The 17,568-nt window shown below is 33.8% G+C and overlaps 3 protein-coding genes and 1 non-coding gene across 4 annotated transcripts; 2 read left to right on the top strand and 2 right to left on the bottom strand.

The window, feature by feature from the left end:
* Nucleotides 1-1,203: 1,203 nt before the first annotated feature.
* LOC118059317 (tobamovirus multiplication protein 1) lies at nt 1,204-5,152 on the bottom strand. Its single transcript, XM_035072165.2, has 11 exons — nt 4,805-5,152; nt 4,631-4,721; nt 4,487-4,539; nt 4,255-4,347; nt 4,091-4,162; nt 3,456-3,528; nt 3,295-3,340; nt 3,090-3,153; nt 2,304-2,357; nt 1,833-1,910; nt 1,204-1,722 (listed from the first exon to the last, which is right to left on the bottom strand). Exons 1-11 carry the CDS (start codon nt 4,961-4,963, stop codon nt 1,630-1,632), a joined length of 876 nt encoding a protein of 291 aa, XP_034928056.1. The 5' UTR covers nt 4,964-5,152; the 3' UTR covers nt 1,204-1,629.
* A 3,991-nt stretch (nt 5,153-9,143) lies between these two features.
* On the top strand, nt 9,144-9,215 carry TRNAW-CCA (transfer RNA tryptophan (anticodon CCA)). Its single transcript has one exon. It is a non-coding gene; the product is annotated as a tRNA-Trp (tRNA).
* Nucleotides 9,216-10,225: 1,010 nt separating this feature from the next.
* Nucleotides 10,226-11,713, top strand: LOC118059310 (pentatricopeptide repeat-containing protein At1g11630, mitochondrial). Its single transcript, XM_035072153.2, has one exon. It carries the CDS (start codon nt 10,313-10,315, stop codon nt 11,525-11,527), a length of 1,215 nt encoding a protein of 404 aa, XP_034928044.1. The 5' UTR covers nt 10,226-10,312; the 3' UTR covers nt 11,528-11,713.
* A 3,908-nt stretch (nt 11,714-15,621) lies between these two features.
* LOC118059301 (cytochrome P450 716B1) lies at nt 15,622-17,568 on the bottom strand. The gene is made up of 4 exons (XM_035072142.2): nt 17,049-17,568; nt 16,489-16,930; nt 16,218-16,405; nt 15,622-16,112 (listed from the first exon to the last, which is right to left on the bottom strand). Exons 1-4 carry the CDS (start codon nt 17,538-17,540, stop codon nt 15,807-15,809), a joined length of 1,428 nt encoding a protein of 475 aa, XP_034928033.1. The 5' UTR covers nt 17,541-17,568; the 3' UTR covers nt 15,622-15,806.

Raw genomic sequence — 17,568 nt, 5'->3', positions numbered from 1 at the left:
TAAAAACTTATATAGTCATTAGTTTTCAAGGCTCATGGAATTAATCTAGATACACGCAAGTTGGCCCGGACATCCATATTAATAAATAAACAAGAAAAAAAAAGTTTAGCTCACATGTCATGCCTTTTTTATTTATTTTTTCTTAAATATTAGAGTGCAAACCATGTTTACTCATCTTTTATTTATGAGAAAAATGGTGTGGGTAAACTCTTTCATGATGTCAATAAGCAAAAAATCAATTTAAAAAAACCTAAATTTAAAAAAAAAAATTTCTTGATATCATATCTATCATCTTAGACAATGGAAAGGACAAAGAAAACGATAATAAAACTCATCTTATTAAATGAAACTTATTGACATCAAAATCGATCATTTTCAAGGTTGGAAACGGTATTAATCAATAATTTATTTTCTCTACCACCGAAATCTTATAACTCTATCATCTCTCAATCTAGGGATTGAAAAATAAATTTTTAAACTAAAATTGAAATATCAAAAGCTAAAGGTATCAAAAATGTAAAAGATAGAAAGATGAAGGGCTGAAATGAATTTTTCTCATTCATTTTGAGAATGCCATCTATCTTCCTCTCTCTTTTTTCACTTCGATCTCTATCGACTCATCCCTTAAGAAATCAAAAGCATTTGACCTTCAATTTGACTGCAAATGGATCAAATTGTCCATAAACAAAGATTAATGACCAAGTCCATAGTAAAATATTAGAGGGATTACAGTACACGCACGTACCATAAAACTTCAGGACGGCTTAATTGTTCATTTTCAGGCTAAGGTCTGTTTTTGAGATTTCAGTGTGGGTCTCGCCTGTGCTTGGAGAGAGCAGCCAAGTTAAGCTCATGGAAGGGAGTCCTTTCACAGAGCCTGTGTTCTTTCTGATGCTAGCGTTTGAGAACAGATACACAAGAGATAGAAGACATGTTTTCACCGTCTTCATGATGGTAACCAATAAAAAAATAAACAGCAAAGGAGTTGAGAAAGCAAGAGGAATCAGAGAGATCAGCCCTTCCAAAAGGTTATCATCCGCCTTTAACAGTTGTGAAATTGGAGAAGAAAGCAGCTTTCAGGGCCAGAACGATGGACCTTAAATAGCATCTAAGTATGAATTTGTTCATGGTTCTAACACTAAAGGCAAAGAAACATGAACCCAAATCTTAAATAAATCCCTCTACAAAGATACAAGTACCACCGAGAAAAAATGAGGGGAAAAACTTGATTAATAATCTCGATGGTTTATTCAGCAGGCATACAACATCTAATTGAATTCTCTACAAACTGACTGACAACTACTACCTCAAACTATAGAAAATTTTCTTTTAGCAGATTTGAATTAAATAAACTGCATAAGTATCAAACAACCAATGCGTCAATCATTTAACCCATTAAGAAATCTAATCTCCCTTTCAACAAGCTCCAATCGACTCAGTAATATACATCTAAAAAGAATCTCCGCCATCATGAGCCACGCCAGAATAGACATCTGGATTCTGGAATGTTTTTCTGGCTCTGCTTGCATGCACAGCTCCAGAGTTACATACCGTTGAATCAGACAGGACTGATTGTTTTGGGGCGGGGGAGGGGGGGGGGGTGCGTTAAGATTAAAGAAGCATTGCTGGCTAACGAATTGGGTGATATTGTGCTGATATTCTCTTAGGAGGCAACTTCCGCAGGATGAAGAGCACTAGAGCTGACGGTAGAATCTCGACGAGCTGTAATTTTGAGCAACACAAGTTTCATGTCAGAAATAAAAGTAAGCCATGGAATGCGGTTTATATTACTACAAGCTTATTTACATGTATAAAAAAGTGTAACAGAATACCATGTAATAGATCAAGTTCAAAACTGGATGATCCAGAACATCAAGCGAGGCATCTGCATCAAATGCAGATAGAAAGATCTGCATGTTTGAAATGGAGTTAAATGAGAAACTGTATGGTTAAGAAAGCAGCAATGCCTCAGAAAGCACATGCTGAACCAGTATTGCCATATCACTATTGTTCTTCCCAGTCTAAAGCAAAAACTCCTTTAGATGGCAGTATCGACCACATGACCACTCCGACAAGTCAAAGAAAATGTAAATTCATGCACTACACCTTTGCAGTCATTTTTCCATGCTTATTACATATTTGTCTTAGAATCTATTCAAGACTCACTTCTAACTACATGATTATAGCATGTATGAAATAGGTAAGATGAAGTATCTTTAACCGCTACAGTGTTTAAATTTGGTAAAGCATCTACAAGCGCTCCTGGAGAACATAATTCAGGGTCATGTATTATAGAGGTTTACCACAAAACATCGTATAAGGAAGCAAGTGAAGCATATGGCTGTGACTGATCCAACCTGCAATGGAGCAAATATTACATCATCATAGTAATTTAAATTCAAATGATAAGTCCATGCAAGTTTTTGTGGATGGCCAGCATGTCAGCATGAAATTTCTTTGTTCTGGAAAAAAAAAAAAAAAAAACTGTTATTTTAGGCCAATTACATTGTAGGAAGCAAGGTTTTCCGTGATAGTGTAGATTTTTAATTCCATTAGGTCAAATTTTGGGTGATATCTCTTTCAAGCTTGTCAAAACCCAAAGTGTTAATAGTAATGATTTATATTTAAGCACAAAATGCACATTCATTTTACATTATTCAAGAAAGTGCTGGTACAGTATAACGCTTTGCCCCAATTCCAATACCAAACATACATGCCCCTAGAGATCATACACACAAATCAGGTCCAATGGAGAGTTCACAAACTCAAAAAACCATTTCAATGGGAATGTTGCAAACTTGCAATCACCTAATAGATATGATTTTGACTATGCATCCAGTTATGAGAAAAGTAAGTCTTTGAAATGTGTATATAAGAAAGCTGATTTTGGATCCATTGCAGCCCTGACAATGCTGCACTTATTTCACAAGAATGATGAGAACTAAAACCCAAACAATAACATGCAAATATCATTTATGGATAATGAAATGGTCAAGAGCCACAATGCAATTAATCCAATCATGTTTTGTAATATGATGGATGGATTCTAAATTAAAAGCAATAGAAGGTAAGAAGGAAATGCACCAAACCTCATGAAGCTTCTTTCTTCTCCCTTTAGATTCAATAGGGAAGCGTCTGAGCATGAAAAATAATCTGGAGGGATGTACATGCCAATTGGCAGGAAGAAGACACAAAAAGTAAATGCACACAAATGAAATTACATGAGTAAATAAAACCAGACATCTCTTGATATTCTAACTACCATAATCATTAAATATGAAGTAGAATACTTGCCTTCCCCCATACACCAAGAAACCTAATGCAGCTAAGATTGACACAACTGAAAAAAGAAACAGTTATCATTAAGTACACAAAATTAAGCAAAATTGGCAAGCTAGAGCTTTAATATCAGAATGGGACTGCTGAACTTATCCATGTTGGATACAAGACTTAACCTGCAATAAATATCTTTCCAATTAATTCCACAATGCTGTTGTCGTCTACCCAAAGGTACACCCAGATGCAAACCTGATTCAAAATTTCATTACGGTAAGACACTTCACTGAAATGGCACATTAGTAATTAGTTCAGCGCTGTTTATGATAGCTAACTATTGACTGATATTGGTACAGCTACATCAATACAAAGCATGTGCATGTACACCTTCCCGCAGTAAGAGATCAACACTCAGGCAAGTGATTGAAGAAATTCAAACTAGTCCAGGGTCTACATAAAAAAGAAATCAGTAACGTCACTTAAACTCGGGTACCCAATTTGTTGATATACATGAAAGCAGCACTTTTATCCAGTTTCCAAAATGTCACACAATTGTTACGTATTTGGTTGGCATAAATTCAGCCGTGTCATGCTGCATCAACCTGGGTAATTTGGCACATACAATAAAAATTCACAGAACATAATTTATTGGAAACAGCTAGGGCTCATTTAGACAAAATGTCATAGATGTGCCAGAGATTTTTAAAAAACAAATTACCGAGGAATGACAATTGCTAATAGAGATCCCTGCAGAGGCCAGCTACTAAATATAATATCATCAAGACAGTATACTTTGTATCAACAGTTATCATACCTGAACGAAGTACATTGCAACATTGACCGAAATATAAACAACCCTAAGCTTATCCGTTGGCAAACTTCTCGCCTGGTAGTTTAAAACACCAAGCAAAAAATTAAAAATTCCTCGAGTAATTAACCCTAAAGTTATGGAACACCAACCCCAATATACACACTTGCCTGATGATATATCTCAGCCCAAAATAGAACAAGAAGAGTATACGTCGAAAAGAACAGAAGCCCTGGTAGATCCAATAATACCAACACCAATGCCTGCTCCAAGAACCAATTAGTCTTCATAACTACAAAATTCAAAAACCCTAACAAATTCTACCTACCATCTAACTCCAAAAAAAATCATTTTTATCAAAACTCAAAGAATTAAAAAAATCAATAATTGAAGAAGACTAACCTGGGGATTCATAGTAAATACTTGCTTATGAAATCCAAATACAATCGCCCTCACTACAAATTTACAATTTTCACAAAATTAAAACAAAAAAATACACACATATAACACACACACACACATAACACTAAAAAATAAAAAATTAACCTCCATTAACGATAAAATTCATGAGATGAAAAACTTTCTGCGTCGTCCATCCGTACTCCGGCACTCTCAACTCAATCCTTATTAATTGAATCTAAGGAATAAAACAGAACCACAGCAACAAATCATTCATTATTAAAAAAAATATATTTTAAAAAAAATCAAACACGTACGAACCAAAGCAACAGCGGAAACAAGAGCGTAAGCGCCACAGAGAGCGTAGAAAATTCCGTCTTGCCATTGAGTCGACTCGTTGATCTCTTCCCACCAGTCGCCGACCATAGCTCCAATCTCCATCGCCGGTAACTCCACCGGCATTTTACTTATCCTTCCCATGCGTTTTAACAAATTCAAGCTCAAAATCACAAAAAAATAAAAATTTAAAAAAAGAGCGGAATTTAAAAGAAAAGGAAGAGATTGGTGTGGCTTCTTTTAGTATTTTACTTCTACCAGACGGTCTTCTAAAGAAGAGAAGAAGTACCTAAGCGTCTGGAGAGAGAAAGAGGGAGGATCATCAGATTTGGTGGTCGTATGTTGTATTGTATTGTTTTTACAGATTTTATTGTAATTATGGTATATTATGTTTTTGACCTTGTAGATTCATCTATGTTTCACTTCTGTCCTCATAGTCTCCAATTTTTCAACATTGAATAAAATTGATTATTTAGTAATGTAATTGGTTTTGAGGCTGTAGTGCGACAAGAGAAATAAAAAATTATCAAATCAAGAATCATTTTGAATATATATATATATATATATATAAACTAAACATTATATTCTTATGGAAAATATACAATGATATTGTATCTAATTTTATATAATACAAAAATAAAATATTAATCGCCTTATTATATTCATGTTATTATCATGTTATTCATAGAAATTAGAATAGCTGTTTGCAATGCTTTATAATTTATTTATTTTTGTAACTATAGGCTTCAATATGATAAAAATGAGTAATGTTATTATTAGTGTTAGAAGGGGAGAAAGTAAGCTAGTTAGGGGGTGATTTGAAACTTCTTAAGAACTAGAAGAGTGATATTGACGAACTACAAGGGCGAAAATGAAGTTAACCCTTTCAATTATTTATTACACGTGGGCAGTGTTAATTGGTTGCTTATTTATAGCAGATTTCAAGTATCTAGGAGCTGTAATAACTAGAAAGAGAATCCGAGTCATTATTATTAAGTGTTGGTTTTTTAGTTAATTTCGGAATCGCCACCGGAGGTGGCTGGTTGTAGTTTTGGCGGCAAAGAGGTTTTAACTACCCCCGCGTGTGATGTGAGATTATTGTGGTTTGTTTATCTATTTTTAGAAGTATAAGGCATAATTGTCATATTTGATAATTAATCCGGAAAAAGACGTGGGTTATTGAATCTTCGGATCAACTCATGGATTTCATTAAATGATGTTATTTTTTATCTTTTTTTTTTTTCTCTTTGATGTTAATCTCATATATTTTTTGGATAATCAGGTCATTACAAATTTAGTACAGTCAATTAAATCTATAAGGTCTAAATTTATCTAATTTAATTAAAAATCTATAATAAATGAAGCTCTAAGCCATGAGTTTAACGAATGTAGTTTTTTCATGAGTCTTTTTTAATATTCTGGTAATTTTTTTCATGGGTCTAGTTTCATGTTTATAAATCTATAAAAACTAAAGGTAGTTTGTAAAGGTATTACAACAAGTTTAATAGGATAATAAAACTTATGTTATGATTTGCATGATTATTTCTATAATGTATTAATAATGAAATGCATATTAATATAATTGCAAAATAAAAAATTAATACATGTTTTTTTTATGTTATTTTATTACCAACATTAATTTTCAACCATAGTTTTAATCAAATATCTTGAACATGCTTTTTGCTTGACAGTAACTTCAATTATTGTTCTAACTAAACATATATTTTAATTAAATTAATCACAATTAAAAGTGATTTTTCTAGATTTATTTTTTTTAAAAACCATGACTACAAAAACCTATCACAATATCAAACACACTCTTATTATATTTAAAATATAAAAAATTAAAATTTATATTTTACATATCTCTAGATTCAAATCTTTTATCTCATATGAAATGAAAAATTTATTATATTAATCTTTGAAATGTGAAAGACTAATAAAATTAGAATGAAAGGAGTTATAAAATTAGAATTTGAATTAATTATCTTAAATTGTCAAACTTTGAGCATCCATGCGGGAAAAAAAAATGGATTATTAGCTAAACTTGAGTCAATTATTTTTATTAAAATTATATTATTTTATTTTAAAAAAAATTTAGTATTGACAAAATTATGTTTAACAGATTAATTGAATAATTAAAAACCTGATCGAGTCATGTAAATTTTATTAAGTTAATATATATATTCACTTTTAAACCCAATTCATATCATATTTCAAGTCATAAATTTTCTTAATCAATCAGCTAAATTAAACTAGGCTATTATATTTATAAATCAATATCCCACCAGTAATGGGTTCAGATTTTAGATCATGAAGAATTTGAATTTGAAACTTGTTTAAAATCAACTAAAAATTGATTTGTAGTTTGCTATTTTTGGAATTTAAAGGAGATAGGTGAAAAGGACAGTGGTGGGGAACTGAAATTTAGGTGGTCACATGTAAAAGATCAAGGAGATGCTCCTGGAGATTCCTCACCTGTCAGTTCACCATGAATAAAGAGAGTAGATAACGATGAGCAGAACTAATTTAACTGGTTTTGACGCGAAACTTCCTCACTGCTCGCGTCCGTGGACAGCCGCATGGGCGGCTTCGCCGGTTAGATTAAGCGGCTACTATGTTTGTTTTATATGGCATTTATATATAAAAACAATTTTGCATTACATTGAAAAAAAAAAAAAAAAACAGAGAGAGGAAAAAGACAAAGGCATCTTAATTATGTAAATGTTTTCAAATAGATCAAAGAATATTTGAAATCTTATTTGTGACTTTTATCTTTTAGTCAAGAAAACATGGTTTGATTTATACCCTATTTGTCTCTATATTTTAAAAAAAAAAAATTAATATGCTAATGTCAAAAATAATTTTACGTTTTTAAAATATTTTTGTTTTATCTTAATTAATATTTTTTGTTGTTTTTTAGATCATTTTGATATGCTAGCGTCAAAAATAATTTTTAAAAAAAAAAAAAATATTTTTGTAATATATTTTTAAATAAAAAAACACTTTAAAAAATAACCGCAATCACACTTCCAAATAAATTTTTAAAATAAAAGGCTTGCGTATCAATTTAGTTTTGAGTCCATCAATTTCTTGAATGAATAATTATTTTTTACGGTTCTAAAGAAAAATAAGTAGTTTTCTTTTTTAAATTAAATAATAAAAAATATTTTCAAATCAGTTTTGCATTAACTGAAATTATATATCATTCTCAAGTAATATTATCTCATATGAAAAGAGATAAATACAAGCATAAAAAAAAAGTTAAAATAGTTGTTCAATATTTAAGTTCGATGAATTGAAACACGAGTCAATACATTGGGTCATTTAAGTTTAAATGAATTAATATAAAAAAATATTCAAAATAAAATCTAACTAAATTAACCTCTAGATCATTAAATCAACCCATTAAAACTCGACTAGGTTTAAAACTATAAAATGAGTGAAGGTTTTTTTTTTTTTTTTCCAACAATATGTTAGAAATCCAAACGAAACATGGGGGGAATTAATTCTATCCTTTCTTTGATATAAGTTTTAGAAAAACTTCGATTTCTTTTTTTGAATTGTTATTCGAATAATGTATGGGTCCTATTCATTATCATCGCTTTATCCTATCCACTCTCTCTCAACACTCAACGCATATTGACAAACAAAATCAAGAACAGGTGGTGTTTTGAAAAGTTTCTCAAGTAGATATTCTTTCCTTTCTCAGTGCATGGCCAGAAATTCCTTTCATGTGTCGTAGGCCTCACCACACGTCATGCGTTATGGCCTTCCACTAACACTACCTACATATATATATATATATAGCATGTGCGATGTTTTTCGTCTTCAATATTATTATTAAAAATTATCTCAATGATCATTTGTTATGCATAGCAAATTATATACAATAAAATCATTTTTTTTAGCTGCGGTGAAACTAAATATTAATTTTTTTTTTAATATAGAGTTTAATATGGAGTGAATTAGTGGAACATATTATAATAAATTATATTTCATAAGCAGATCACTGATCTTTTCAAGTGCAATGCACTTTTGATAGAAAATAATTAAAATCAACAATTCTTCAAAGAAATCCTATTGGCTGTACTCTCCATTTCTTTCCAAGCCAAATTCATTAACATCTCTATCACATTCAAGACATTTTACTATTTTCATGATTCAACCTTTGAAAGTTCTCTAAAAAACAATACGGGGTTCATAAATAATTATTATGAATGCTCGTTATATTACCAAGTAATTTCTCCATGAAATTTGATGAGGTTCTCAAATACTGGTTATTAATGTACATATTATGTTTAGGTGACGATATATCTTCAAGGGATCCGTGGCGCAATGGTAGCGCGTCTGACTCCAGATCAGAAGGTTGCGTGTTCGATTCACGTCGGGTTCAATCCCCAAACCGGACAACATTTTTTTCTCCTAATACCATCCTCAAATCATGGCCTTCCATTTCCATATCCCGGCAACGTAGCACATCCATCTAGCGTCCACCACTATCCCGTACAATAAGCCCCTATGCACCCGCAAACACCACATTCATTCCCCCAACTCCCCATGCGCGAGAATGAGATCCGTTCAAAATTGGTGTGGACAAATCCGAAATTAGCATTCAAACTATGACTTAGGTCTCTCATTTAGTCCTTAAAGGATTATGTTTTCAATTAGGTCCCTAAAAGGGTTTACTTTTTCTTATGTTCTCATATGGATCCCATCTGAAATACAATTTCTTTCTCGTAAAAATGAAATTATTTCGAAGAGAGCCTAATATTCATAGTTAAAACATAATGTAATTTGGATCTTTCAAAGCTTTGGAATTTTAATGAAGAAAAAAAAGCAATAAAAAAGCTCAATGTCAGCTTCAAAGCCTCTTTGCATAAACTAAGCTTCTTTAACAAAATGATTTCTTCTTCTCACTTTTTTATCAAGTCATTTTTTTCTTTTTTATTTAAGAATTCATAGTTCCTATATTACATCATTTGTCTTTTTATTTTTTTATCAGGTCTTTTTTATTATTGAGTTATTTTTTTCTCCTTTATATATAGTTGAAATTGATAATTTTTAATGGTACAATGTATATTTATGAATTAAAAAAGAATATGAAAAACATCATAAAAGATATACACATATTAAAAGTATTATTTTTTTCTAATTTTTTTTTTAATTTAATTAATGATTTAGCTAATTGTTTGTGATTTTAAAGTTCAATTTCTTGTAAAAAAAGAACACAATTATGAAAGAAAACGTTTAAGACTAAATTGAGATCTAACGTATAATGTGATGACTAATTTGAAACTTGTGCTCTCTGCCCACACAATCTTCGAATCACAACCATTGATCTCCACATTTACAAATCCACAAATACCCATCAAACATCCACCCTCATCTCCATACACCCTCACCCACCATACCATTCCCCTAAAACCCCAAACCCTCCAGTCCCCTCACTCTCCACATCCCCCAAGTTCATTTCACTTTCTCTCCACCAAAATGGCACTCTTCGCTCGCCTCCGCCTCCAATCCATACACCCCCTCCGCCGCCTCCACCACCACCACCTCAACTTCTCCACCTCCCCACTCTCCTCCATATCCAAAACACACGTGGCCCTCTCCCGCCTCAAAACCGAAACCAACCCTGAAAAAATCCTCGAGATCTGCCGATCCGCTTCCCTAACTCCCGAAGCCAACATCGACAGAATCACTTTCTCAGTCGCCATTGACAAGCTCGCCAAATCGAACAACTTCTCTTACATCGACGAGTTCCTTACTGAACTCCGCACTTCACGCCCTGATCTCCGCACCGAACAATTCGCAGCTCATTCCATCGTCCTCTTCGGAAAAGCTGGTATGATCGATCATGCAATTCGGCTTTTTAAGGAATATCACGAGAAGAATCAAAATGGCGTCGTTTTATCTTCTGGATCAGTGAAATTATTAAATTCTTTGCTTTATTCGTGTATTTTAGCGAAAAAATATAATGAAGTGAAAAGGGTTTTTGTTGATTTTACTAAGAGTTATAAAATCGAGCCGAATTTGGATACTTATAATACAATAATTCAGGCTTTTAGTGAGGGTGGGAGTTCGAGTTCGTGTTATTCGATTTTGAATGAGATGGATAAGAAGGGAGTGAAGCCGAATACGACGACATTTGGGAATTTGATTGCTGGGTTTTATAAGGAAGAGAAGTATGATGATGTAGGAAAGGTGTTGAAAATGATGGAGGAGGATTATGGGACAAAAGCTGGGATTGATATTTATAATATTAGGATTCGGAGTTTGTGTAAACTTAAGAGGTCGAAAGAAGCGGAGGCATTGCTAGGAGGGTGTATAGCGAGAGGAGTGAAGCCGAAAGCGGTCACTTATAGGTATTTGATTTTTGGGTTTTGTAAGGAAGGTGATTTGGAGGGAGCTAAGAGTTTGTTTAAGAGCATGGTGAATAGAGGGTGTAAACCGGATTATTATTGTTATGCTACTCTGGTTTGCTTTTTAAGTAAAGGCAGGGATTTTGAGTCAGCGTATAGGATTTGTAAGGAGAGTATGGAGCAGAAGTTGGTGCCAAATTCTTCAACTATGAAGATGTTAGTGGAAGGACTTGCGAGTAGCGGGAATGTGGAGAAGGCTAAAGAGCTTATTGGAGAAATAAAAGAGAAGTTTTCGAAGAATGTTGAGTTGTGGAATGAGGTCGAAGCGGGGTTGCCGCAGTAGCAAAGGGGATATGGTAAGCTTTTAGCTTGTTTGAAAGATCGAGGGAACATTGTATGGGAATGAGAACCTATGCTAGTTTAGAGGAAATAATAGTTTTTCGCTCTTAGCTGTTGGATTGTTGAGCATAATTTATTGTTTAATGAAAATGTTGCTTTGCTTTGATGAAGGTGAGTTTTCAATTTTGTAGCTTGAGTTGCTTTCCTCTTTACTCTCTTTATATGTTTTATAAGCTGTCTGAAAGTTGTCAAATTTATCTGATTCTTGGCATGGGATTGATCCCTTAACTCTAGCTACTATAATTTTGGCCACAAGTGAGGTTGTCAAATTCAAGGACCTAACATGAAGAGGCCTGTGATGCTTTCTCTACTTTTCACAACATATATTCACAACGTGCATGCGTGACTTTGAATTTTTTTTTTCCTTCTCTATATTTATAGAGATGTATTGAAACGAGCATTCAATCTTTTGTTTTGCTGAATATCTTGTCTATCACAACACCAGGAATGATAGCTTGAAACATAAGCACCCGACCATCATCCCAAGGAGTGTTTTTCCTGGCAATCTCGTAAAAACTCTTGCTTACACGGTCTTTGTTACCCTTCATCGTTATGGTAGGCCTTTAATCCCGCCATTAGGAGTTAAGTTGATAAGGAAGAGAGCTGAATGACACGTCGGGGGAATGATAGCCGTGCAATCCGCTGAGTTATCACACCTAGCCATCCCGAGGAGTGTTTTTCCGAGCAACCTCGAAAAAAGTCCTACTTGCATGGCTTGCACCTTCCTTCACCACCATAGTAGGCTTCTAATCCTACCATCAGGAGCAATAGTTGATAGTAGGCCTCTAATCCTACCATCAGGAGCAATAGTTGATAGGACAGTGATTTGAATGATGCTTCGCAGGCCACGTGATCCGGCAAATTATAGCACCTGGCCATTCCGAGGAGTGTTTTTGGCTGGTCTGGGAGGAAGAGATATCTTCTTCCGAATAAGCAAATATTACACGCACGCGACGGTGACCTTCCCTCCTAGTGAATGCTTTAACTTATCATGGCATGTGCTTGCTTTTGAATTTCCATGAGGATCTAGTTCTAAGCAACAGAAGGACGTATTTTTGGATAGAGTATTACTAAATGCTGATGTTAGAACTAATGGTCTTTGAATTCATTGAGTTGTGCTGTGAGCCTGATGTTTATCACATTATGTTTTGTGTCAATATACCTCGGTGATTAAACTGACTCCCTGAGGATCAAGCTGGGTAAGCTACCGGTGGAGATATCCGGGAGGTCGCCCACAAGTTGTTTACCTCCGCAAGAGGGAAATGACATTTCTCATGGGCTGTTAGGTTAAATTTCTGTTCAAGTGTTAACAACAAGAACTTGCTAAGGCTCAACCTAGTAAACAGGAAAATAATCAACCAAGTAATCACCTTTATCATAGAATAACCTATAGAATCTACTGGCAATATTTGAGTGTGATTCAATCAACTGTTACATCTGAAGTTAAGAGCTTTTTTATCAAACAAGTTGTTTTACATGGCTAAAACTCTTCTTAGGTTTAGATCTGGTCTCCTAATCTATAAATATCTTTTTCACATGATCCAATTAAAACTACATGATCCAATTAGAACAAAAATGCATCAACTGTTGATTAATCAAAATATATAATAAATTTGGAGTTTTTTTAAAAAAATAATTTCAAATTATAAGAGCAACAAATACTAAAATGCCAAACACATTCTAAAAAAACAAAAAGCTCAGCCACAAAGCTTCCATGTTAAACTATATCAGGGAATGTAACCTATGAAATTGTGTGAAGTCTGATAACCCTAAACCGTAAGAGAAAAAAAGAAAAAAACTTGACCCTTTTCTCTCATTCATCTCTTAGAAGGGAAAAAAAAAAAGAAGGGGAAACTACACTATGAGTGACTTTCTTTATTATATCAAATCATGTTTGTTTTTAATACCATAGTTATTGATTATTTGAATAAGATTTAAAACTCTTTTCAAATCTCATTCCACCTTGTATAATAATTTACAATCAATATTATTTGAGAGCATGTGAAATATTTTTTTCAATTCATCTAAAGTGATGAATCCTCTTTTAATTACTTAAATACCTTTATATAGTTCATGTCATACCTAATACCTCTCATTTGTTACCTTTGATGAGGACAACATGTAATAAGATCAAAATATAACACGCTTTATATAAAATAACTTAATAATTTCAAATCTAAGAATCACTTACACAATGGTCACATAATCTTTCAATATACACAAGTGATTTCTCCATATGTAATTCTCATACGAGTTAGTTTGGTGTACATGTTATCCAACAATAACCTACATATTAACTATTGATATCCCTCATATCTTAACTTATGAGAACAAATGTTTCATTTCATAAAAGAAAAAACATAATTTCTACAAATCTTAATAGCTTTAATTAATTTCCAGTCTTAATAGAATATTAACCAAAAAATATTTAGAAATAATGCTTTGATGCAATAAAAATCTTATAATTATAATAACTTGATAATTTTATTTACAAAATATTTTTATTTTAAGAACTTTATCTATACTCTCATTCATTAATAAAATATTTGATAAATATTAAAAATAAATAAATATTTATTATTAAGTTAAATATATTTACATGAACAAAATCAATGTTCATGTAAATAAATTCTAATAATTTATTTATTAGCAAAAAACAAATTATAATAATTTATTCGTGGAACTAACAAGGATGTAGAGCAACCAAAACAGGATTGCTTGTGTGATTTTCAGGGTGGGGATTCGAAGGTCATAAAAAGCAACATGCAAAAAATATATATTTGATGTCGATACTAGCTTTATAGAAATCCCAAACAATAAATTTCATCAATTAACAAGTTAAATCTATGTTTTTAAAACCCAAATAAATTTTAAAATACAAATTATATATTAATATAATAAAATTATAATTACAAAACAAGTAAAATACTTAAATATACATGCAAACTACAAATTCTATAAACAAATTTCAATAAATTAACTTTAAATATAAATGGGTGTTACAACAAAAATAAATGGGCTTTTTTTCTTAATGAAGTGAAGCTTGACATTAAATAGAATTAAGAGAGGGAGGTTGCATTGGCGGGTTGGGTGACCAGATGTTAGAGGGGGCTTGTCGAAAACTTGAAGAAATAGGGTTAGGGCTTGAATTGAAATGAAAAAAGATAAAGAGGAGGGGATGGAGAAGAGAGAGTTGTCAGGTTTTTAATTCATTTTAAAATCTTTTATGAGAATTATGTCGGCAATTTAACACTTTAGAAACGCCGACGAAATTGCTGATGATTTTTTTTTTATTCCATCACCATTTCTGCTGGAAATTACAAGCGGAAATTTTTCGTTGTAATTTTTATAGTAAACAGTGATGAAATATTTTCCGATGGTGTTGCCGTTGCTTTTTTTTTTTTCCAATTTCCTGACAGTGTAACATCCACTTGAACGATTTTTCTATCAAATCCTCTTCTTCTTTTTTTACTTTAATTAATGTGTTCTGTTCATAGAGTTTTTGTGTCTGAGAAACTAAAAAATGTCTGTGCATTCATCAAACTTATTTGTCCCAGCTTGAGAAGTAAGAAAGTTCTTGATGATGCGCGGAGCAGGATCCACATATGCCTTGAAACTATCCAAAACTGTGAAAAATCCTAACAAGTCTCTCTCCATTTTCACACCCCCTAAAATTAATAGCATAGTTTAGCTATTTAGAACGTGTTTGGTATAGTGGTTGCTTTTTAAATAATTTTTCGTTGCCAATGAGCAAATTTAGGCAAAACAAGGACAAACGCAGCACCAAACATGCTCTTAGTTGTCTCATTGATCCGTAAATGTGTCCGCCGGTTTAGTGATTCACCACCTTGGACCGTGAGCTTCAGCCCCGTTGCGGGAGAGAGGGGATGCGGCGATTCAGGGGATCTCGAGAAAGAGAGGATTTCGATCTCTCTCCCTTGTTGAGAAAACCTATTACCATGCCTAAGGATCACCCTAAGCTTTCCGCGTGCTTCAGTTACAACATCTTCACATCCGACTGTTCGATTCCCTATATCATTAACTTGAAAACAAAGGAAATCTGAATTTTCTCGGCAATTAGCAATGCTACAAACACACAGATGGAAGATCCTTCATATCTGGATTCAACTTTAAGTAATTATTCAACAGAACATTCTGCAAATTGAAGGACAGAGAGAGAGCGCGCGCGCGCGCGCACACAAGAGCATGTATTTAGTTATCTATCACAGAGGGGTCCTTGGCTCAATTTCTATCTCCAGTCCATCCTTGAAGAGTGGAAATGGATTTCTTGAAAAAGAAATGCCAGGGTGACAGAGCTTCCAAATGAACCTGTTCACCAGGTGATGTATTGTGATCAGAGTTTCAAGTCTTGCAAATTCATATCCAGGACATATGTGTGCTCCTCCCCCGAATGCCACAAAACTATACGGCGGGACTGATCCTTTATTCTGGAAACGTTCTGGATCAAATCTTGATGCATGTGGGAAGATGCTGTCATCCATATGTGTCATGCAGGTCGACAACATTACCTGGGTCAAAAAAGTGGTAACTTTGTACAGCATTATATATGTTTTGAAGTGGTTTGGTTAAACCATATTAATGACAAGGTATGCAAGCTCAGAATCATATCACACCTGCCATCCTTTGGGTATCAGGTAACCTTCATATTCAATATCTTTGAGAGCCTTCCTGAAGATAGAAAATACAGGAGGGGTCATCCTTAGGGTCTCCGATGCTACACTCCATGTATGTTTCATTCTTGTGAGATCATCCCATGTTAAGAGCTCCCCAGAGGCTTTATTCTTGGAAATCTCTGCTTGTTCTGCAATCTCAAATCGTAGTGATTGCTTGCTATGATTTCTTGCAATATTATTTGGTTTTTATTGAATCAATTTAGTTACATACCTTGAAGAATGCTGGCATAAATAGATGGATCATCGGCTAAAAGCCTGATCAACAAACTGAGGAGGACGGAGGAGGTGTCATAGCCTGCTATCATTATCACGATTGCATTATCTATAATTTCCTCATCAGTTAATACTGCTGAATTCTCCTCGTTTCGGAGACTAAGCAAGGTCGTGATAAGATCTTGTTGAGGAAAGGCAGTTCCATGCTCCAGTGCAGCTCTTTTTTCTCGGATAAGATCCTCTAAAATCGGTCTGATTTTCCCACTTGCTTGGAGGCTTCGATTGAATCGTGTGAAGGGAAAATTGAATGGTACTGATAGAACACCCTCCATTAGTTGTTGGAAGAGCTGTAGGAGTATGTCTCTTTTTGCACTTTGCTCTATCCCAATAATCAGCGAGCTCATAATATTGAAGGTGAGGGTCTTAATCGATGGCATTGCCTGTGTTGTCAAGAGATAAATCAGATATATAAGGCATCAAAGGTGCAAGAACACAAAATATTACTTGTGATATATATAATCAGTGGAGGTTAGCAATTGTTAGATAAAATTCACTGACCAAAACCGTTTTCTTGCCGCGCCAATGCATCTCGAAATGCTTTCTAATCTCTTCATCCATCTTACTAACATATTGCTTCAGAACTTCAGGCTTTAAGAAAGATAAGAGAGCCCCCCTTACGCGCTTATGGTCATGGCCACTTAGTTCCAGGATATTCCTCCCACCGCAAACCCTACTTATCGACGATGGCTGCTGACTGCCCAGAGTGTTGCCGTCGCAACTGAAGACGAACTTGTTTGCTGCCTGTCCATGAATGAACAGAGTGGGGGCCCCAAGGATGCTCATTTTCGAAATAGGGCCATATTTTCTTATTCTATCCTGCAGCCATTCTTCTGCTGTGTTTTTGCGCATGGCACTAAGGAAGCTGAGGCTTTGACCTATGATGGGAAGACCCAAAGAACCTGGTGGAAGCCTTTTGGAAGCCTTTTTGGTGAGGAGAAGGTAGACAGAGAGAAGGAAAACAAGCAAGAAAAAGAACACTTGAGTCATCATAGCTGCTGAAGATTGATGCCATGCAATT

This window comes from Populus alba, chromosome 4, assembly GCF_005239225.2.
Source record: "Populus alba chromosome 4, ASM523922v2, whole genome shotgun sequence".
NCBI lineage: Eukaryota > Viridiplantae > Streptophyta > Magnoliopsida > Malpighiales > Salicaceae > Populus > Populus alba.
This window is presented reverse-complemented; position numbering and strand designations above follow the sequence as displayed.